The sequence below is a fragment of the Mesocricetus auratus genome, unplaced genomic scaffold, assembly GCF_017639785.1.
Source record: "Mesocricetus auratus isolate SY011 unplaced genomic scaffold, BCM_Maur_2.0 Super-Scaffold_100676, whole genome shotgun sequence".
Taxonomy (NCBI): Eukaryota; Metazoa; Chordata; class Mammalia; order Rodentia; family Cricetidae; genus Mesocricetus; species Mesocricetus auratus.
This window is the reverse complement of record NW_024429266.1, coordinates 174,060,927-174,084,198: the sequence shown is the minus strand read 5'-3', so window position 1 is coordinate 174,084,198 and position 23,272 is coordinate 174,060,927. Positions and strand designations below refer to the sequence as shown.

The 23,272-nt window shown below is 46.0% G+C and overlaps 2 protein-coding genes across 6 annotated transcripts in view; both read right to left on the bottom strand.

Moving 5' to 3' along the window:
- Positions 1 to 795: 795 nt before the first annotated feature.
- On the bottom strand, positions 796 to 17,040 carry Tatdn2 (TatD DNase domain containing 2). 2 transcript variants are annotated; one of them, XM_013110487.3, is made up of 8 exons: positions 16,625 to 17,030; positions 16,130 to 16,534; positions 10,736 to 11,419; positions 8,676 to 9,563; positions 4,607 to 4,734; positions 2,221 to 2,404; positions 1,652 to 1,825; positions 796 to 1,122 (listed from the first exon to the last, which is right to left on the bottom strand). In XM_013110487.3, the coding sequence occupies exons 2-7, from the start codon at positions 16,526 to 16,528 to the stop codon at positions 1,685 to 1,687; spliced, it is 2,424 nt and encodes an 807-aa protein (XP_012965941.1). In that variant the 5' UTR covers positions 16,529 to 16,534; positions 16,625 to 17,030; the 3' UTR covers positions 796 to 1,122; positions 1,652 to 1,684. The 2 variants fall into 2 exon arrangements, 1 of the variants encoding a protein (XP_012965941.1); XR_005873847.1 differs by lacking the exon at positions 796 to 1,122 and adding an exon at positions 1,944 to 2,041 and having other exon boundaries at positions 1,684 to 1,825; positions 16,625 to 17,040.
- A 2,475-nt stretch (positions 17,041 to 19,515) lies between these two features.
- The window catches only part of Irak2 (interleukin 1 receptor associated kinase 2), a 55,199-nt gene continuing 51,442 nt past the window's right edge, over positions 19,516 to 23,272 (bottom strand). For all 4 annotated transcript variants that reach the window (XM_040737732.1, XM_040737733.1, XM_040737734.1 and 1 more), the window contains 2 exons: positions 22,455 to 22,743; positions 19,516 to 20,679 (listed from right to left, as the gene is read on the bottom strand). In XM_040737732.1, coding sequence (XP_040593666.1) covers positions 20,567 to 20,679; positions 22,455 to 22,743 — 402 coding nt within the window. In that variant the 3' untranslated portion in view covers positions 19,516 to 20,566. The remainder of the gene's footprint in view (positions 20,680 to 22,454; positions 22,744 to 23,272) is intronic.

Here is a 23,272-nt window from a genome sequence, read left to right as displayed (position 1 = left end):
GTGAACAGAGATGAAAGCTATTTCCCAGACCTGACAGAGTTCCAGGGTTAGGTAGACAGTCCAGACAGGCGATAATCACATCACCTATTTTACGTCACAAGATTCAAGAGCATTTTTCAAAGATAAAGAGCCACCTAGAATAACCACTGTTAAGTGCTGGACTACACAACCTAATCCTTCTGGACCAATAACAGAGTCAGCACCACCTCCAGGGCCTGAAGTAACCCAAACTCTACAAGGAACCACAAAGACCAGAACAAAGCCACCAATTTAGATCACACACTGCTCAAATGAAGGCTCCTAAAACACAAACAGGACACAAAAAGCAGCCAAGAGAGAATAATCACACCTAGATTGTAGGCTGCTTGCTCAGCGCTAGCAATCCAACATGGCCAAAGCCCCTGGCAAGCTTTGGGGAATGGCAGCATGAATGGGTGGGGGACACAGGGAGACTGAGAAGTGTGAAAGGAGGGAAATATTCTATGTTTTATGAAAAAAAATACAAAAAGGGGCCCAGATACTCAGCTACCTAACAGAGGGGGCTTTACTGAAGGAGGACCCCTTACATCCTCTGGGGCTCATCTATCACAGAAGACCTCTTTCTTTTGTCCTCATAGGCATATCATTAAACACCAGTAGAGCATAAAGACCAGTACCTCAGAGACACACACAAGAACCAGTGGCAACCATGTAAGGCTGCACCTGAACCAAGGCTGGAGAGAATGCCCAGAGACCTCCCCGAGGAAGCTCCTCTCCCAACAGAGAAGCAGGGACCAGATTACACATCACATGTGCTAAGACAAAGAAGTGACTTTATTCAGACTGCTGGGAAACCCAGGCCATTGGGCAGTCATCCAGACTGGCCAACTCTTTGTACTCTTATGTCACAAATGTTTTTGCTCACTGATTACCTGGGTCCGTGTGGCCAGCAAGCAAAACTACCCTTCTCCCCAACCCATTCCACAGTAGCCATCCACCAAACAGCAGGTGAAGCCTTGTCATTAGGGTCCAAGGGTAACATCCCATCCTGGTTTGTTGAGTTTTGACAGGATCTCCAACACATCCTTCACCTTGGACACAGGCAGATGGAGCCCATCCTAAACTATCAGGCCACTGGTCATCCTAGAGGGTTTAAAAAAGAAAAGGTTTCAAGTTCAAGCTCAACAAACCAGGCTTTATACCAACCCAAAACTTACATTTTTTTAAAATTATTATTACTGTGAACATGCATGACTGAGGAGGGATGCATGCCACAGTAGACATGAAGGTTAGAGGACAACTCTATGGAGTTGGTTCTCTTTCCACCTTTATTCAGGTTCTAGGGATCAAACTCAGTTCACCAGGCTTGCACAGGAAATGCCTTTACCCACTAAATCATCTTACTGGTCTTTGATTTACTTTCTCTACCAGATATGTTCAATCTTTAACACTGTACGTAACAGGGTCATCTAGAAGTTCACATGTAAGAAGCAGGCAATCTAGTTACAAAATATATAAATCTCAAAGTTTAAGTAAGTTTATGGACTTCCATACTGTATTCATAACTTTCCTTGGCTGCAGATTTCAGGTTGGATATGCTAGTTAATAGTTTACACCAAAACAGCCAAAGACTCCCATGGCTGACTGCTGAGAAACATGTGGCTCTTATGACCTTTGCCAGAAGATGCCTGCTCATGCTCCCTGCTCAAAGACTGTAGAGGCGACTGGTGTTCTCTCGGAGGACCGCCAGAGTACGGGAAAGTGACTCCTCTTTGACCCTGGCAATCTCTCGAACTGTGTGCAAGGCCAGGCCTGGATGGGCATACTGGCAAAGACTTCTCGGCACCTGGAAGACATCAAGCATTCACATTATTGCTGTGCCTTCTGAACACATGTCACAGAGTGTCCCCCATCCCACATCCAGCAAGGACCTCTTTGGGGCTGCCCTGTAGAGACCCCTTTACCTGCAGGTGCAGGGAGAGTCCTAGTCATGGGGGGCTCTGGGTGAGCGGGGTCCCACGCTTCCATGGACTACCCTCTACAGGGTAGGGCTTTGCACTGCCTGGAAGAGAGTGGTTACCCTTCAGCTTCTCAGCCCCCAGGACTTTTGGTTCTACAGAGTAACAACAGGGAGACACCTATACCGCACAAGGTATGATCAGGAAGTCACTGGGACTTGGGCCCAGCCAGTCTCCCACCAACTCGCCTCAGTGCCTTAAGTCGGTCTGAAGACAGTCCTACCTGGCGAGGGAGGAAGTAGGGTGCATCTGTTTCCACAATGATCCTCTCCAATGGGATCTGTCTAAGAGCATCTCGGGCCTCCCAGGCGGAGGAGTAGGTCAGTACTGCTGTGAAGCCCACCGACATGTTAGGGAAGTACTTCAACAAAGGCTCAATGACTGAGTAGCTGCCAGTGAAGCAGTGCCTGTAGGAGAGTATGGTTCAGGGCTTGCTCCCAGGCCTCAGCAACAGCCCCTAGCTGCCTCCAGGCCTAAAGCACCCATTAGTGGACCCTAGAGGAGAAAAACTTGCACCAAGCAGCTTTTCTCCAGAGCAAGCTGAGAAAGAAGCCAGTACAATCACAGCAGACAAGCTGGTATGAAGTTCAGATACTGGGTACCACCAGTCCCACCTCCATCCCACAATCTACGCAGCCATCTGACACAACTACAGTCATGGCACAGGCTGGAGAATTGTGGGAAAGAAGACAGAAGAAAAAGACCAGCCCTCCCAAGGTCACAACTACAGCATGGAAAAATCATGCCTGTGCTGTCAGATGCACTAAAAGGAAATAAAAGGCCAAATGAAAATGGGGGGATCTCCCCACCCAATTTATTGAGACAGAGTCTCTCTACATGGCCCCGGTTGTCCTGAAACTAACTATGTAGACCAGCTGGCCTCAAACTCACAGATATTCATCTGCCTCTGCTTTTCAAGTACTGAAATTAAAATTTTTCTTCTTAAATGTGACAACAGTTCATGTTCTTGGACAACAACTACTGTCAACTCATCAGGAACTCTGGGCTTCCTGCAGCCACAACTCCCCATCAAACTGTCTTAGCTTTGGTCCAGCTGTCCCTTTAAAGACAGCCATTGCCAACGCCCTGAAAACCCAACCAACCATTTCTCACTGCACCTCAGCCACTTAGTACCCAGTGGGTAGCAGCACAGTGACTGAAAGTCCATTCCCTCCTGCCATCTAACAAGATCTAGATTCACTTCCAGCCTCCCCAAATTCTATTCATCCCTTCTGCACAGAAAAACAGGTCACTCAGGCATCCTGACTGCCTGCAGTCAGACTAAAGGATCCCTACCTGAGCTCCCTCTATATCCATGTCCACCTCTGTCCCGCACTCTGAATACTAATGCCACCAGTAGCCTTGGTCTAGCTTCTACAGCCTCCATGGCTTCCCCAGAGTGGGGCCATGCCTGGTACATGCAATGTAGGAATGCAAGAGAGTTCTCTAGATTAAGACTGTGGTTGCCACTGAGGTAAATAAAGCACGGCCTGATCCTTTAATGATACCTGGGATAAATGGAGTTTTCAGTCAGGTATGGTGGTGCATACCTATAATCCCAGCAGAGGGGAGACAGAGGCAAGAGGATTCAGGTGATCCTCCTCTATATATCTGAAGTCTAGCCTGGGCTAAAGTGAGAACCTATCACAAAACAAAAAAGAGCTTTCAAGTTCAAGTAAGGAAAAGAAATATAAGAAGTACTTTTTCAGAAACCTTGGAAGGGTCTCAGTATGCTGAGTTACTACACCCTAAAGCAGTCTCTCCCACATTTGAGACCAGGAAGCCCTTTCTAGCTCAGTTGTGATTAAAGGATATTAAATTAAACTGTTAAAAAGTCACAGTTGTATAAGCAAAGACTGCTCAATTACCAGAAGTTTCATATGAGTCTACTTTATGTTTAATTCTCTTAAAAAGATACTTAAAAACACATAGGAAGGCAGATGTGGTGGCATACTTTGTAATCCTAGAACTCTGGTTGAAGAAAGGAGATATTCATGAGTCCCAGGCTACCCCCAGGCTTTCAATACCCTTTCTCAAAATTTGCAAATGTTTTTTAAATGTAATATGATAGAAGAGATAGAAATGATGTAAATAAAGTACTCATTCTGGGCAGTGGTGGTGCACACCTTTAATCCCAGCACTCAGGAGGCAGAGACTGATGGATTTCTGTTAGTTCAAGGCCAGCCTGGTCTACAGAGAGTTCCAGGACAGGCTCCAAAGCTACACAGAAAAACCCTGTCTTGAAAAATAGTAAATAAATAAAAAATAAAGCTGGGCAGTGATGGTGCATGGCTTTAATCCCAGCACTTAGAGGGTGAAACAGGCAGACCACTAAGAGTTTGAGAACAACCTGGTCTACAAAATGAGTTCCAGGACAGCCAGGACTGTTATACAGAGAAACCCTATCTGGAAAAACAAAACAAAAAACAAACAAATAACCAAAGTACTCATGTACGAAAATCTAAAAGAAAGTTTGTTACTTTAAAAATAGAACAAGGGTTCAGATCACAAAAGGCCTCAAAAAACACCCAAACAGCATGATTTCCTTGAGTTTCATCTGCAGTTAGTTCAGGAGTGCCCATGTGCCCACTGAAGCTGCAGCTCCTAACCTATGGATCTTGTAGTCAGAGGGCACAAATTTTTTCATGATATCCAACAGATCTTCATCAGCTTCACGGCAGTGGATGACCAAGGGCTTCTTCAGAGACACAGCCAGCTTCAGCTGCCTCTCAAATACCTGAGAGAAAGCAAAGCGACAGCATCTGATCAGTGGCCCTTCAGTCTGTTACTTCTGTCTCTAATTCATTGCTTCTAAACTACACTATACAACACAATTGTAAACAAAGGTACCATCTACTGGTACTTCCTACACTGCCGAGTCCTCAAAGCCCTTGTGCTGCTTAACAACTTGCAATCCTCACTGGTTTCCCTGGGCAGGCACTGTGGCCAGCCTAGAAGGCAGTAACCCAGAGCTAGAGATAACCCCTACTTTGCTTCCCTAAGCAGCTGGCAATGTGTAAGGGTGCAGGAGCAGAGATTTAGAGTGTATAATTCCAATTTGCTGTACTTCAGCCCAATACCTCACACCTCTACTTTGAAGAGGCAACCACCCTCCAGAACTTTCTCTATGCAAGAGTTGTAGACTCACTCACACCAACAACGTCTAGGTCTTAGGGTTCACAATTCCTGAATGTCTTTCTAAGTACCTGTGGATCTACTTCATTCTGTAGAACTGGTAAAATCCACAGTTAATAATATAAGCAAATGCCAGGCTTGGTGGCGCATGCCTTTAATCCCAGCACTCGGGAGGCAGAGGCAGGCGGATCTCTGTGAGTTTGAAGCCAGCCTGGTCTACAGAGCAAGCTCCAGGATAGGCTCCAAAGCAATAATGTAAGCAAACAAGTAGAGTTAAATCTCTTTCCTCTACCATGGCCAAGTTTAGAATAAATAGTACCAGAATTGTTCAGCAAATTGCCTCACCTGACACATGACACTTCCATAGCAATTATTTTAGCTGTGCAGCATAGCTCATGCTTGCATCTTGAGTGACAGTAACAATACACTTTCGGTAACATCCACTTAAGAATGACATTTACATGTCTAAAGCAGGTGCCAAATAATCTCAAAACGGGGCACAGGCCAGTATCAATTCTAATACAGCTTTTAACTTTTTAAAAACATTATTACACCTTTATTACTTATTTAAGGTGAGGGTAGATCAGAAGACAACTCTCCTTCCACCAAGTGGGTCCAAAAGAAAAAACTCAGGTCATCAGGCTCTTTACACACTAAGCCATCTGGCATCCTTAAGTATTAAGCACAGGATAATAACCAGACACAAATCATATTATTTTTACATTGACGCTGGAATCAGAACTCAGGTCTCATGCTTGTACAGCATATCTTCTTAACCACTCAGCTATCTCATGACTCTATTTTCTTTTCTTAAAATTGTTGCAAGGCACAATTTTAAAGCTGTAGTAGCACATCTCCCAAGGCCCTAAATTCTATCTCCTGCATGAGGAGGGTGGGACTACCTACTTACACACAACAAATATTTTCTTGAATCTTTGACAGGTAATTTTAAGACACACCACCAATTGTCCTTTGCAACTTACCAAGAGGCCGAATATTAAATATACAATAGCTTGACACACACATCCAAATTATAAAAACAAAAAACAGTAAGAGAAAAAAAAAAAAAAACCCTAGCATGCAGGGTCAAACAAAACAAAAATAAAGGATGTACACCTGTGTTATTTACCCCAGCATTCTCTCCTGTTTAGCTACACTTTGGTCCTTGGCTGATAAGTGCTTTCCTAGGGGAACCAAGCCTTTCTTGCATCTTTATTAATTCAATAATTAATTCCAGGAGAACACAAATAGAGGCACAGATACCCAGAGTTCAGTGAGGTAGGTAGGGACAGACTCCATTCTTCTTGGCTTTTCATTCAAAGAATTATGATCCTCTTAATGTCTGTGCAATGTATTCAGGAGATATGTAGGGCCTAATACTTGGAAGTTAAATAGTTAAATCAGTGATCACACAGATAAAAACAAGGAAAGACTTAATGAGAACTATTGGACCCACTTTCCTCATTTTCCCCCCTCTATTTCCTCAATCCTTCAGGAAGTACGGTAAGTAGCAAGTAACAAAACTAAGCTTCACTCCCTCACCCTCCAGCTACCCAAGCATGGCCCATGATAAGAGCTCAAGTACTCATACTCTGTCAGGTAGGACCCCTCCCAATACTGCCAGACACAAGCCTTCCCTGAGTTCTTCTTCCTCACCAAGTAAAACTTTCAGGCCGGTGCAGACAAGCTGCTTGCTGGTCACTATTCACTTTGTGTAATTTAAGGTTTATGTAAAAAAAAAAAAAAACACACACACACACACACAGCATCCACTTCCCCTCTCCAGCTTAGCATCCTCCATGTTGACAGAAGCATCTAAGGTGATAAAGTGTTTCACATTCATGTGTGTGTTCCGCCCTTCTCCAGTCAGCAATCTACTTCCTTACTCATTATGTTTCATTTGAGTCTCATCTCACCAAAGCAAGTAACAGCCGGAACACTAGCCAAGTTCAGCTTGAGCAGAATGATTCTGGGACTGCAGGTGCGATCTGAGCCCCTCATACTTAACAAAGAACTTAGGTACTGTCAAGTTCTTTTAGCAGGGTTCCTGGCACCAAGCATCCAGTAAACATCAGCTGTACAACTGTGTGACATTGCAAGGATGAGCTTCCTGAACTCCTCCTCTTCCCCTGGTACATCTAACCTGTGCTACAGGGACTGTCCTGCTTAGTTTTGTCAATTTGACAGAAGCTGGAGTCATTTGGAAATAGTAAACCTTGAGAAAATGACCTGTGGATTATTTCCTTGAGTGATAGTTAATTTGAGACCACTGTGGGTAGCACTACCCCTAGGTTGTCAGTCCTAGAGTATATAAGAAAGAAAGATGAGCACACCAATCTGCAGCATTCCTCTATGGTCTCTGCTTCAATTCCTGCCTCCAGGTTCCTACTCTTGGCTTCTTTTTGGTCTTTGTTTATCACAGCGATAGAAACCCTCAAGAGGGCGGTGGTACTTGGGAGGCAGAGGCAAGTGGATTTCTAAGTCCAAGGCCAGCCCGGTCTACAGAGTTCCAGGATAGCCAGGGCTATACAGAGAAACCCTGTCTCAGAAAAACCAAGTAGTAGTAGTACTTTTCAAAACAGGTATCTGGAGAGATGACACAGCATGTATGTCCTGGTCTTCCTGAAGACCTGAGTTCATTTCCCAGAAACCATGTCAAGCAGCTCACAAAGACCTAGAACTCCTCCACCAGGGGTTCTAACACCCTCTTTGGGCCTTCTCAGGCACTGCACTCATGTACATATCTATATATGGAAACATACACATCACTAAAATTTAAATGGACCTTTACAAACAGTTATTTCAATAAAGGTCAGGAGGATGAACTAGCAGATAAAGATACTTGCTACCAAACCTGACAACTGAGTTCAATCCCCAGGACCCACAGCGGAAGGAGAAAACCAACTCCCGTGACCTCCACTAACCAAGACAATGTGCATGCACATGAACACACACATATGAATAAATAAATATGTTTAAAAAGTCTCAAAATGCCTCATCTCCATCTTACTTTATAAAAGTGCTGAATAACTCAGATGTAGCCATTCGTGCCAATGCACGCCTTTAATCCTAGCACTAGAAAGGCAGAGGCAGGTGGATCTCTGTGAGTCTGAGGCCAGCCTGGTCTTAAGAATGAGTTCCATGATAGCCATGGCCTCACAAAGAAACCCTGTCTCCAAAAACCAAAAAGTCAGATTTGTTGGCACATGCCTTAATCATTATTACTCAGGAAGTGGAGGCAAGCACTGCCGAGGTTGAGGCAAAAGGATCATGATTTCAAGGCCAGTTTAACATAGTGGCAAAAAAAAGGTCACTTTATCACAGCACTTGGGAGGGAGAGGCAAGTGGATCTCAGGCCAGCCTGGTCTATGGTTCAAAGACACCCAGGGCTATACAGAGAAACCTTGTTTCTAAAAAGAAAAAAAAAGTTCTGAAAAACAGTTGAAGAATGGCATTCCAGGAGTTCTAAATGCAGAACAGCCCTTACTGGGAGGTTCAACCACAAAGGAAATGTACAGGGAAAGCAGACTAGAGAGGCAGTACCTGGTGCTGTTCAGGAACTGGTGTGGTACACTTGTGAGAGTAGTCCAGGCCCATCTCTCCAAACGCCACAGCCTTGGGGTGCCGTAAGGCATGCAAAAGCTTTCTTTCTTGATTCTCATTATAGTAGCGAGCAAAATGAGGGTGACAGCCAAAGGCCCCCCAAACCAGATCTTCTTTCAGGAGTTCCTCCCATAGGCCATCAGTCAGTGTCCTTGGATCACAGAAGTCAGAGATGCAGCCCTGAAACTCCTTAGGGAAGGAAGTGCTATAAATTTTCCTAAACTTTGTAAAGGTCCCCTTGAAAGACAGCTTGGAGTACAGCATGTCCAGGTGACAGTGGGTATCAATAAAGCCCTCATCCAGGCTCATCTCCCGGTGGCTCCTTGGCAAGGAGCTGGATATATGTTCTCTGGTGTGGCGAGGAGGTGGTGTCTCCTCTCGGAATGTCCTTTTCCCCTTTACCTCCTCCTCCTCTGTGTTTCTGGAGAATTGAAGTGAATGGGAATTCTGGGACCTGCCTTCCTGGGCAATGTCCAGGTCTTTGGAGATACTCTGGGTATTCACTGTGGATTTAAAGGAATGAACACTCAAAAGGTCCTGGGGGCTCTTCTCAGCCAGTGCTGAGTCATGGCTGCTGGATCCCACCAATGGATAACCAGGAGTCTTATGGCTGCTAGTCCAGTAGCTGGCATAGTCACACCATGGACTACTATATAGATGAGGAGGGTACATAACATAGTCAGTAGGGAAGGAAGAAGATTCTGGAACTGCTGAGTGTTTCAGCAAGACAGGCTCCTCTTGGGAAAACCTCACAGTGGCCAGCTCATCCACATCTGACCAGTCACTCCCTGAAGAGGGATGCTCAATCACCACCTCTCTGTCTGTGTGCTGCAGAGAAGAAAAGCAACAAGTTAGCCGTCCTATGGCAAACCCCTTTCTCATCCGGTGCTGTGGTTCCAAAATGGACTCTCCCCTCCAGAATTCACTCAGACCTTAAGTCCACTCTGAGGTATGCCAGGGAGTATAAACTTAACCTAACTATGTGGTTTAGAAGCAAAGCCTTTGCAATGCAATTAGATTCAGATAAAGACTTCTGGAACCTAATGTTTGAACATGGAGCTCAATGCAGAATTTCTCATACTTTTTTGAAGCTAGATGTTAACTGTTTTCTCAAGAGAAAAAAAGTACATTTCCTTTTCTCTCATCTGCTTTCTACTGGCCAATATCTGTGTAACAAAGTCAATTCTATCAGTGCCCCCACCTCAGGCTAAAAGATGGATACTACATTTAGCAGGGCAGAGCATCAAGACAGAGTGCAACAAGAGCCCATCTTTTTTTTTTTTTGGCTTTACGAGACAGGGTTTCTCTGTTTTGGAGGCTGTCGGTCCAGCCTGGCCTCGAACTCACAGAGATCCGCCTGCCTCTGCCTCCCGAGTGCTGGGATTAAAGGCGTGCGCCACCAACGCCCGGCTAGAGCCCATCTTTATTAAGCCAAAATTCAGTTTTGTTTAAGCCACTATCATGCTGGTCTTTTTCAATGCAAACAAACCTACACCCTATCACATTTAATAGAATTTTTTATTTTTTTAAAAGCCAATCAAAATTTATTAATAACTAAAAGGAATGATGAAAGAGAGGCACTAATTTCCTGGAGTACATGTTAAATCAAGTATTGCTTTTAATTTCTATCCTCTGGGAGCTAGGAGTTAGGGTTAGAGGTAAAACTTGCCTAGTATGCCTAGAGTCCTGAGTTTGATCCTCAGCATGGTGGTGGACACAGGTCAGGAGGAGAGATGATACCAAGAATAGTATCTCTATCACTTAGGATCAAATTCGAAAGACTAAATGCACCAGGCATTGGTGGCACATGCCTTTAATCCCAGCACTTGGAAGGCAGAGGCAGGCTGTTAGTTCAAGGCCAGCCTGGTCTACAGAGCAAGTACCAGGATAGGCTCCAAAGCTACACAGAAAAACCCTGTCTCCAAAAAAAAAAGACTAAATGCCAAATATACATAATCAAGAGAATTCAAAACCCAGATGTTTGATGTGTGCTCATTTACCTTTTGAATATCTGCATGAGAGTCCGAGTCATCAAAAAATTCTAGGGCTGGAGAGGGTTTGTCAATGACTGTCCTTTGGTCACCAAGCTGCTCCTCACTAGTTTTCTTCACAGAGTCTATAATCACTCTTCTGTTACAGAAGCTACTCCTATCTAGCACAGACTCTTCCTTCTTTACCCTGACCTTTGTAGATGACTCTTCCTTCTGAGGTACAGTAACTGTAACCTTTTCAGCTGGTCCTTCAACACTCTTAACCAGTTCTTCCCGGCTCCTGGCTGGTCCTTCCACACTCCTGGAGAGTCCTTCAATACTCCTGGCTGGTCCTTCAATGCCCCGGGCAGATCTTTCATTGCTCCTGGCCAGTCCTTCCCCACTCTTGACCGAGGGCCCTTCCCTGCTCCTGGATGGTCCTTCCACATTCCTGGTTGGTCCTTCCTTGCTTGGATATTCTTCCAAGCTCGTCTTCATCCGAGTGGTGACAGCCTCTCCCTTCCTCTTAGGCATCGACTTCCCCAGGATGCCCTGGATGGCCTTTAAGTAGATCATTGTTGAGCCCTGGTCTCGAAGCCTGTCCTTCTTCCTTTTCTGGAACTTGTTGGGTTCCTCCATAGCATCACTCTGACCCTCAGCTTCAGTTGCAAATTCAGAGTTCATAGACTGACAAGAACTATCCTTAGAATCAGCCTGGAATTTAAAAAGAAACTTTCAAAGGTTTGTTCTAAGAACAATTTCATATTTGCAGCACTTAGCCAATGACAAGTCACTAGTAGCTCCATCAGCCTAAGGGAAAGTGAGTGTGACAAAGGTAAGATTCACCCAGACAGTAGCTTCTCCCTATTCTACTGTAGAAAGCTAAAATAATAATGCTTTAGTCACTTATTTAAAATTCACTTCTAAAGTGCATCATGGCATCTTCTTACCTCAGTGGACAGGGAAAGTAATAGTATAGCTGCACTATATACTGAGAGATGGGAAGCAATGACATACTTCACAATAGATAAAATAACAAATCAATGTTTTCCCACTGGAACTAGCTAGCCCAGTCCACTACAAAAAACAGGAAACCTAAGACCCCAGAAAGGAGAAGGGCTGGCCCAAGGTACCCAAGTCCCCTAGTGCTAAGTAAGTTCTGCCCCTATGGACTAATCTTCCTTCAAGTCTTCTACTAACTCTTTCCCCAAGCTGTAACCCTGCTGTTAGGATGCTCTCCCAAAGATGACATAAGGATGTACCAAGTCATCCCCCACCTCCTGAAACAAAGGTAGTTAAGTATCTCAGCCCCATTTTCTTCTTCTGTTTCCACTCACTGCAGGAGTCCACAGCGAATAAACTAGACTATTAGTTTGTATTAACACTGAGGTCCATTCTTAGTCCAGCATGATAGAAAACTGGAGCCCTCACAAATGCAAAGAAACATCAAACCCCCCCAGCTGTAAAACACAACATATATGATCCTAGGGCATTCTACAGCTACTGCCGCTTGAACGTTTATATTAAGTTCCTCTCAAAGTAAATATACTCACTCAGGCCAGACATAGTGGCACACACCTATCATCACAGCACTTGGCTAAAGTAGGAGGATCACTGAATGTGAGTCAGCCTGGGCTACATATTGAGTTCCAGGTAAGCCTGAGTTATATATTAAAAATTGGTGTCCTAAAATAAAAATTAAAAAAACAAGTGAGATAGTTCACCAACATAAAGTCACTTTCTACTAAGCCTAATGATCTTAGTTTTACTCCCAGTACCCACATGGTAGAAGGAAAGAACCCAATTCCTGTAAGTTGTCCTTTGACTTACTTCCTCATGTGCCAGAAACAGACGCACAAACACACACACAACTGCAATTTAATAAGCTCAGAAAAAGGAAGTCCATATTGCATAACCATAATATGCTCTGGTTGCATGCCACAGAAAAATGAAGTTAGAACTTTTCTCCCTAATGGCTAGCTTTCACAATGCCAGATGGGGATACTCATGTTGCTGGGAGAGAATTGTCATCAATGGTCTTATAGTGCACACTCTTGACCTGTCAAATAAGATATACCCACTAGTATAACAGAGGCATTACTATTAAAAGAATAGCTAACCGGTTTTTGACTGCAGTTAAGGCCAGCTCAAATGAAGATAATTCACATCCAGTACTGCAAAAGCCAGTGGCTGTGAAAGTCACAGGCCCTAATGTGGAAGCCACTACTGTTATTCTGCTAAATTTTTTTTGGAAGAAAACAAGTTTACTGAACCAGAAAGGCAGCTCAACAGGCAAAAACAGTTGCCGCAAAGCCTTACAACCCGAGTTCAATACCGACGGTGGGAGAGCCATTGCTGAAAGTTGTCTTCTGACCCCATTCAAACACTGTTGTATGGACACACACAAATAAAAAAATGGGTTTATTGCTGGATGGTGGTGGCACATGCCTTTTAATCCCAGCACTCAGGAGGCAGAGGCAGGTGGATCTTTGTGAGCTCAAGGCCAGCCTGGCCTACAGAGCAAATTCCGGGATAGTTAGGGCTGTAACACACCCTGTCTTGAAAAACCAAAGACCAAAACATCTCTCCTGGGGCAGGAGAGATGGTTTCATGTTAAAAGGAGAGTGGAGTTAGTGGATTCATAGTTTGTTGGCTAGCTAGCCTAGTGTGGAACCAGTTGGACTACCTGCTGTTAAGTCTGACAACTTGAATTGGATGCTGAGGACCTATTTGGTAGGGGAAGAACCACTTCCAAAAGTTATCTTCTGATCACCACATGAATGTCCCCTATCTACACAAAATTAACATTTTAATGACTTGTTAAAAGATTTATTTAATGTGCATGGTGTTTTGCCTGCATGGATGACTGCACACCACTTCCCATGGAAAACAGAAATGGGAATTAGATTCCCTGGAACTGGAGTTACAGACAGATGTTACCAGCCATGTGGGTGATGGGAATTGACTCTGTGTCACCTGAAGAGCAGTCGGTACTCTTAACCACTCAACCATCTCTTCAAACCCAATAAACATTATTTTGTTATTTTGGAAAAGGAACAACTCTGGAAGAAGAAAAAAAAAAAGATGCCAGGCATGGTGGGCACACCCCTCTAATTCCAGCACTCAGGAAGTATAGAACAGGAGGATCAGAAGTTAAAGCCAAACTCAGCTGGGAAACAAAAACAAAAACAAAAAGGGAAAAAAAAAAAACACAAAAGGGCTGTAGTGCAACACACCTTTAATCCCAGCACTTGAGAGGCAGAAGCAGGTGGATCTCTGTGAGTTCTAGACCAGTCTGGTCTACAGAGCAAGTACCAGGAGCAAAAAACAAACAAGCAAAAAAAAAAAAAAAAAAGAATAAACTTCAGACTTGAGGAATAACAAAAGAACAAAGTGAGGTGGACATCAGGACTGCCTATTAACCAGGAACTGGGGGTGTATCTCAGCAGCAGAGCACTCATGTAGCATATGCAAGTCCTAAGCCAATGCCAGCAGGGAATAAAATAAAATGTTCAAACATCTTCCCTCTTGAACATTCTGCATCCTGACCTGAAAGTACGGGACACACAAAGCCCAGTGTGCATGTGTCAGTCCAAAGCCCATGTGGATGGACTAGTAATGAAACACTGGCTGCTCTTCCAGAGGACCTGGGTTCAATTCCCAGCACCTACAAGGCAGCTCCCAACTGCCTGTTACTCCAGTTCCAGTGACTCCAATACCATCACACAGACATACATGCAAGTAAAACACCAATGCACATAAAATAAATAATTTTTTAAGAAAAGAAAGAAGGAAAACACTTGGGGCTCCACAGTTAGGAGCACTGGTTGCTCTTCCAGAGGACTCAGGTTCAATTTCCAGCACTCACACGGAATGTGAAACCCTCATACAGACATATATGCAGACAAAAGACCCAAGCACATGAATAACAACAAATAAATTTTAATAAAGAAAAAAGAAAACAAACTTAGTTAAAGAGCTCCCTGGGTTAAACAGCCAAGACTCTGGTGCACTTACGGAACCACCAAGAAAGTCAAATGTAGTGACACAAACCTGTATCTCCAACACTCAGAAGGGAGACAGGAGTTGGGAGTTAAAGGTCATCCTTGGCCACATATGGAATTCAACCTAGAGTAAATGAGTCCATCTCCAAAAGAAACCATCAGGAAAGGTTTCTCTAGGGGCAAACCCATCTCCCCACAAATGAGACTTTTTGTACATACTCTTCTACATATACAATGCCAACCCACTTTTTAAGACTATCAGAGCTCTAAAACCTACACTGTAACATCTTTATTTTACAGTTAAGAATCCCACACTCCTGAAACACTGCCTGGCACAAAACAGGCCCTCAGTAAATCTACTCAAAATCTGAAATGGATCTACTTTCGAAGCATTCTGTTCCAAGAACTTACAAACCCCATTCGCCTGCTTCCACTGGGGAACTAGACGTGAGTTAATCTCCAAAGGTTACTAACAACAACAACAAAAAAAATCACACACACACACAAGCCTGGTGTAGTGGCATATGCCTTTAAACCTGACAGAAGCAGGCAGGCATTTGTGGGTTCCAGGACAGCTTGGTCTACATAGAGAAACCCTGTCCCAAAAAAAAAACCTTGTAACCAAACCACCGAAGAGAATGTTAACATGCCAGAATCCACAACTTTGGTGAGAAGCCACACTAAGAGTCCAATTCTTTAGCTGAGATTCATAGTTGTTCTAAGTACAAAGACTTTTTTTTTAATTTTATGTTTAATTAAGTGTATGTAAGTGGCACATGCAGATGCCCATGGAGGTCAAAAGAGTGGGATCCCTGGGAGCTGGAATTGCCGGCAGTTGTGAGCCACCTGCACTGGGCTCAGAACTTGGGTCTTCTGCAAAATCTGTAATGTGTCATCTCCCCAGCCCCAAGGGCAAATTCTTTTTTTTTTTTTTGAGACAGGGTTTCTCTGTGGCTTTGGAGGCTGTCCTGGAACTCGCTTGGTAGTCCAGGCTGGTCTCGAACTCACAGAGATCCGCCTGCCTCTGCCTCCCGAGTGCTGGGATTAAAGGCGTGCGCCACCAACGCCCGGCCCAAGGGCAAATTCTTTAAACTGACCAAAACCTGCATCCTCTCTCCTGAGCAACATTCCACCTCCCGACATTCTCCAGAGATTCCCCCAAGCCCTCTTTAGTCGTTCCCTTTGGGATGGCAGGCCACAAACATTGTCCGGCTTTCCGGCAGTTGCAAACGCCACCAAGTTTGAAAACTCCCTCTACACCGAACTCCACCCCCGACTCCCCCACACACTCCCCCACACACCCAGGCCCTACACGAAAAGATCTCATTTTTAGTTTCCTCCCACCAAATTTCTCCTCCTCTCCACCTCTCCAGCCACGTGCAGGAGACTTCACCGTTTGCTAGACGTCGCCAGCACCTACCTTATAAGCTTCCTTCCGAAGAGAAGCCATTTCTTCTAGAGAGGAGCGGGCAGGGTGCAAAGCGGACCCTTTGGACGTCAGGAACCTTCGAGGGCTCGCAATCAGGAAGCCAGGGGAGGCGGCCCCGCCTGCACCTGAGCCCGAGGAGAGAGAGGACGACGAAGAGGAAGAGGAGGTGCGGCGGCGGACTGAGCTCCGGGGCGTGCGGGCCACATCGTTCCCCCGCCGGGCTTTCAGACTCTGGGGGCTGCTGGCCCCTCGAGGACGCGACGCACAGCTGCGAACTGGTCGGCTGGAGGAGGCCACATTGCCGGGCTCCCGGGAGCGGCTGCGCTTGCTGGGACACCCTTCCGACGTGCTGCCCCAGTGGTACTTGACCTTGCGCCGCTCCGACGCCATGGGCACCTGCAAGGGACAGAGGAACGAGGATTGCAGCACCGAGTCTCCGCGGCTGCTCACCTCACACCGCCGGGAAGCCGCCAGGGCCCCACTGACCTTTCCCGTTCCTGTCGTCTGCCCATCCCAGTGCTGCGGGTTTCAGGGACGCCACAGCGCTCCGCGACGCGCCCACGGGCCGAGCGCCGAACGCCACGAAGCGCTGCCGTAGTCTGTGAGCGCTACTATCAAGACCGCGCCGCTCCCGAGACGCCAAGGAGCTTCCGGCGCAGCGGGCGACCTTCCGAAGCCCCTCGCCGGGGTCCGAGAGCGAGCGAAGCAGCCGCCCTTTGGGCTGCTCGCGCCCGCAGGCCCCGGACGCCAAGGGCGGGCCGCGGGCGGGGTGGCCGCTCGGCTCCCGCCGCCCCGCCCCGCCCCGGGCCTGAGTGGAACCACCGGCCTCCGGAGCCGCGCGCCGGAAGTCACCTCCGCCCGCCCAGCCGACCCGGCCCAAAGCCGCGCCGCGCCCTCACCCAAGGCCTCCGCCCCGACGCCTACTCCGCAACCTCAGCGTCAGCCCCGCTGAACCTTCCCGGCGTCCGGCGTGCGGCGTGTGGCGTGCGGCGGGGGCGGAGCCAGCTCCAGGGACGGCGCTCATTGCTCCAACGGGAGGGGGCGTTACTCCTCGCAAGATTGAGCGCGCCTATTGGGCAGGCGTTCTGGGGCGTGGCCCTACGCCTCACGGAGCTTTCTGGCTGGTTGGGAGCGACGTGGGGTGGAGCCTCTCACGTGGACCCGGAGCAGCGCGTTGCGCCAGCTTGGGTAGGCCAGGAGCGAATACTAGAGGGCGACTGCTCGGGCTCCTTGGTACCTGATTCTTGCCTGCCAGGCGTTGTCACCATTTTTACAAATTAGGAAACTGTGGTTCGGTAAAACCAAGCGACACTCCCAGAAAGTGACGGAGTTGGGGTTAGAAGGTACAACACACACACACTCGCGACACACCCAAAAAGTGATGGAATTGGAGTTAGAAGGCACAAGATGCGCGAGAGCCTGGCCTGCTGGATAGACAATTCCAACTGCTCAGGGAGAAGAAGCAGGAAGATTGCCAAATTCAAGGCCAGCTTAGACAACTTAGACCCTGCCTACAAATTTAAAAACATTTAAACAAGGGGCAGGGAGGAGCATGAAGCAGCCATGGTGGCTCACATGAGTAATTCCATTTGGGTTGCTGAGGGTGGGGAGCTACTGTAAGTTGGAAGCCAGTTTGGAATATCTAGCCTAGTGAGTTCAGCAGAGACCACCTCTAGAAATAAAAAGGGAGTGCCAACTTGTAATCGCATTTCTAAGGAGGCTCGGTTCAGAGGATCCAGAGTTCAAGGTCACCTCCAAATACTTGAGACCCTCCTACCACTACCAGAAAGGACAATGGTTGTGGCTCAAAAGCAGATCACTTAACAGGAGAAAAAGATTTTGATCCCCATCACAGAATAAGCCAGGTGTCATGCAAGGCTGTAATTCCAGCACTCCGAAGGTGTGAGGGGAGGATCAGGAATTGCAGACCAGCCTGGACTACATAAGACAAAAGTAAAGACAAGAGAGGAAGAGTCTGTCTTACTATTTAAGGTATAGTCCAATATCCCAGGACAGCTCACAGCCTGGACTACATAAGACAGAAGTAAAGAGAGGATGAGTTTGTCTTACTATTTAAGGTATAATCCAATATCCCAGGACAGCTCACAACTTTGGTGTCAGGAACATGAGGCTCTCAGCACTCAACTGGCTTCCACTTTATTATTATTGTTGTTGTTATTCAATACAAGTCCCCAGCCCCTGAATAGTGCCTCCCATAATCAGAACAAGTCCTCTGTAAACACCCTCATAGTCAAAACCAGAAGCACATCTATCTCAAGGTGATTGTAAACCCAAGTTGACAGTAAAGGTTAATCATCCCAGAAACCATCACTATTTGTAACAGTAGAAATGAAAGCAACTTTAATACCCATGGAAGGTTATGCAAATACTGGAAGCACTGCTGATGGAACCCATCCTAAAGGGACAATATCCTAAGTCTACTATGTGGGTAAAAGCACTTGCCACCCTATAAGGTCTTGAGTTCAAATACCAGGACCCACATAAAAGCTGGCTGTGTAGTAAGGGTATATATAATTGATGTGCTCCTACACAGAGATGGGCCAGCTAGCCTTGTGTAAGAAGGACAAAAATATTGTGGCATGGGCACTCAAAGTCTATTTGTGTGCCAGGGATAAATATTACCCAAGGCCCCATAGATTACCTAGGCCTCCTCACTGACACCCACATTCAGGGGGTCTGGGTCAGTCCCATGCTTTCCACACAGCCATCAATCTGGAGTCCAAGAGTGCCCCCTTGTTCAGGTCAACTGTTTCTGTGGGTTAAACTAGCCTGCTCTTAACTCCTTTGCCCATCAATTCTCTCTTTCTGACACTGGATTCTAGTTCAGTTCAGTGTTTGTCTGTGGGTATCTGCCTCTGCTTTCATCAGTTGCTGGATGACAATATGGGAGGCTCTCTCAGCCCGGACTCTTGGGGGAGGGCCTAGGCCCTGCCCTGGTTGAAATGACAGTTACTGGAGATCCACCATGGAGTGCCTCACCCTCCTTGGTGATCGGAGTGGAGATTGGGTGGGGGACTGGGGGACTTGGTGGGGAGGGCGGGGGAAGAGGGGAGGGAGACGGAACTGGGATAGACATGTGAAACAAGATTGTTTCTAACCTAAATAAAAAAAAAGAAAAAGAAGGAGAAAAAATAACAAACCCTGTGGAAGAAGGATTGACAATTGAAGTCATCCTCTTGAGCTCTACAAGCATATGGTGGTATACATACCACATCCACACACATAAATACACGCAAACACACACACACACACACACACACATACTATACAAGCAAAAAATAAAAGCAAGAGTCCTTAAGTCAAACACATTCTGGAAACAAATTACTCAGACACAAAAGTAATTATAAGATATGTACTAGATTACAAATATTTTTTATTTTACAAGATGGTCACAATAGTGGAATTATTTTAAATAGTAAATTAGAAATAGCTTTGTTTCACAAAAAAAGGTTCACAACATGACTTTTCAAAAACATATCCACTGCATAAACATTTTCTACAAGGCAGAAACATGAACTTAATACCTTTTATTTATTTTCTAAAACAGGACAGATGCATTTTTCAAAGTGCTTCTATAGCCACTGCCCCTTTCCTCCCAAGAGCTGAGGCAGGGAGAATAGAGCAGGGGCTACCTTACAAGGATACTGAGTTCCTACACATTGAGTGATTGACTTAACTAGCAGCAGAATAAAACATGAAACTAGTTCTCATGATTCTTCACCCAGCTATAAATAACACATAATCTTGGAGTCTCCGTTAAAAAAAAACAAAAACAAACAACGGGACATGGGTGTGAAGGAGGATGAAGGCGCAAAGCAAGCAGTTCATAAATACTGGTGGCTTACAAGATTATTACCTGAAAAAGTAGAAAGCCTACTAAGTCCTTTGCCAAGTGTCTTGCTTTTGTAATCCTGAGCTTGAGAGATGAGTCAAGCATTGCACTGAGACATCAGCTGAAGGTCTTTTAGGAAACGGAAGTTTGCAGAAAGCTGTCAGCAAATATGACAGACAGAGGATAACTCTAGAAAACACCACGGGTGCTGCAGGATTGCTCTTGTCAGTTGTGGAGGAGTGCTTGCTGCTGGGGCAACAGCACCTATTGGGATGATGAGTTCCCTGGAATCACAAAACCACCCAAATCCTTGGGTCACAAACCAGACGTTTGGTGTGGAAGGCCAGAAGTCTCATAAAGGAAGAATGTTTCCTGGAGTTTGTTGTCTGTGTGAGTTGAGGTCCCCTGTGTTCTCTCCCTGCAACTCAACACTGATGAAAACAGGTTTCCTTCTGCTCAGGCTGGTATTTAGGTTGTATGGGTCCTGACAGACCTTGGGCTGCCAAAGACCTCTTCCTTGACTGGACAATTGTCCATCCAGTTGAGGATAAGGGTCCTCAGCTGTGCTCTGGCCATCAGGGTCCAAAAAGCTCAATGCTGTCCAGCTTCTCCTCTTTGTAGAGTAGGATGTTCTCCATCAGTTTCCTCTTGGCCTCATTGATCTCAATCTTCCATGAAGTCTCTGTAGCTGACATTAAACAGAAAGTAGAAAAAGCGCAGCTTCAACAAGTATTACTATTAAAATTCTTTGAGTCAGGCTTAACCAGAGTTTCATGTCGAGATTGTGAGTAGGACCCCAAATACAAGCAGCATGCCATGGCTTCTGCCTTTGCAGGGAAGTCTACTCACACACCATATACACCCCAATGCCCCAACACCCACCACACATACACACCCTTGCCATAGAGAGGTTCCCAGATTCCTCCACAGATGGGGGAGAAGCGTAGAGTCAACAATACTGACAGCTGTTTCCAAATTCTCCTTCTTCCCCAAAGACATCAGAGCCTAGTCTACCAGTGAGTCATGTGTATAAGGCACTTCATCGAAAAGGTTTGACTTTTATTCATTTTTTTCCACTAAGCATATTTGGACCCAAGTTCAAGTGACAGAGCTGTCTTTAGAAGTGATTGACAAGGAAGAAGAGGCAGGCAAGGGAGACCACACAAGGCCCTGCTGGTCCCAAGGAGGTGTTTTTAAGGACAACAGGAATGAGTCACACAGGGTGTTTTTGTAAACCACTCTATCAGGACATGGTGGCATATACCTGCAATACCAATATAAATAAAATGAGACAGGGATACACTAAATAGCCCAGGTGAAACTGTCTCAATTTATTTAATATTTTTTTATTTCGCTCTCCCGCCCTGTGTGTGGGTGTGGGTGTGGGGGGGCATATTACATGCATGACAAGGTGTGTTTGTGGAGGTCAGAAGGCAACATTGTAGGCATCAATTTTCTCCTTCTATCATGTAATGAACTGGGATCATACCCAGGTGGTCAGGCCTAAAGCAAGCGCCCTTTGGGATCCAGTTCTGTGATCCCAGAACTTGGAAGGTGAAGGCAGAAGGATCAGGAGTTCAAGGTCATCCTCAGCTATGTAGGAAAGTCTACATTATCCTGGCTACATGAGACATTGTCTCAAAATTTAAAAAACAAAAACAAGAAACAAAAAATTCTAGGACTGGGAATATGGGTTAATGGTAGGATATTCATTTGCCTATCAACCATGAGGCCCTATATCCAGTCCCCAGAACCACAAAAATGCATACATAAATACATTAAAAAAAAACTAAAACCCGGGGCCAGGTGTTGGTGGTACACGCCTTTGATCCCAGCACTCGGGAGGCAGAGGCAGGTGGATCTCTATGAGTTCGAGACCAGCCTGGTCTACCGAGCCAGTTCCAGGACAGGCTCCAAAGCCACAGAGAAACCCTGTCTCAAAAAACAAAACAAAAAAGAAAAGAAAAGAAAACTAAAACCTGGGGACTGGAGAGATGGCTTAGCAGGACTCAGGTTTGATTCCCAGCACCCACATGGTGGCTCACAACCATCTGTAACTCTAGTTCCAGGGTATCTGGCCTCCTCAGGTACTGGATATATGTATTGCACAGACATACAAAGATTCAGAACACCCATATATATAATATTTTAATCAATCTCTCTTGATCCTGGAGGAAGAGCTAGTGAGCCAGAGGCAAGAGTGGGTCAAGGATGAGGGAGGCCACCCAGTTGTCCTAGCAGATGTGCAGTAGCTGTAACCAGGGTGCAGTACAGAGACGGAGGTGTGAAAGATTTAAGAGGCAAGTGAGTAGTCAGAAATAAACAGTCACTGGTGAACTGGACTTCCTCTTTGTATAGCTACTGAGCTGTGAATGCCTGAATAACTAAACAAAGAGGGGAAGCATGGCCTAAGTTAGGGTCACAGGGATGATCATGCATGGGCACCTCACCCTCCAAGCTTACCATCCTGGCGTGGCTGTGGGCCTGTGCAGGCCTCTGAGGAGGAGTCAGCCTCTGGCCGTCCACTGGTGGATGGCTGCACTATTCCATTCTCCCCAGAGAGTGGAGAGGAGGCAACCCTTGCACATGATGCCACCATCACAGAAGAGGAGACACTGAGGCTGGAATTGTCAACGTCATCTGTTTCCTCTGGGGTATTGGAAGACAGGCCTGTGCCCTCAGAAACCCTGCTCCAAGGGAGGGATGGCTGACCTCGGAGCTGCTCCACCACCTCAGCCATGGAGACTCGTGCCTTGGGGGAAGAGACAGACAACACAGGAACTTGAATTAAAGCCAGAGCCAGCACCTAGTCTCCTGGGAGTTATAATCAAATGTCTGCTCTGGTGGGAAGAAGAACATCCGGCCGTAAAGAGATCTGAACTTGACCCCAGTGCTCTGAGCCACAGATGAGCATGTGAGCCCAGGTGGTCCAATCACTGCAGCCCACTCTTCTGATCACCAGGACTGGGTCAGGTGTAGGCAGGTGTCTGTGTGCGTGTGTCTCTAAGATCTTGAGTTGAATGCAGAGTCTTGGGTGTGCACACTAGGCAAACACACTACATGGAGCTACACCCTGGGTCCTCTCGCTTGTCTTCTTATGTTTTGATCTAAGAGCTCATTAAACTGCCTCCACACCTTGAATTCACTTTGTAGCTGGTCTTAAACTTGTGGTTCTTCTGCTTCAGCATCCCAGGTAGCTGGGATTACAGACTTGCATTACAGTTTACTCTACATACCCTTAAGAAGAAACTTTCATTCCCTCAGTGCCTTGCAAAAGAATT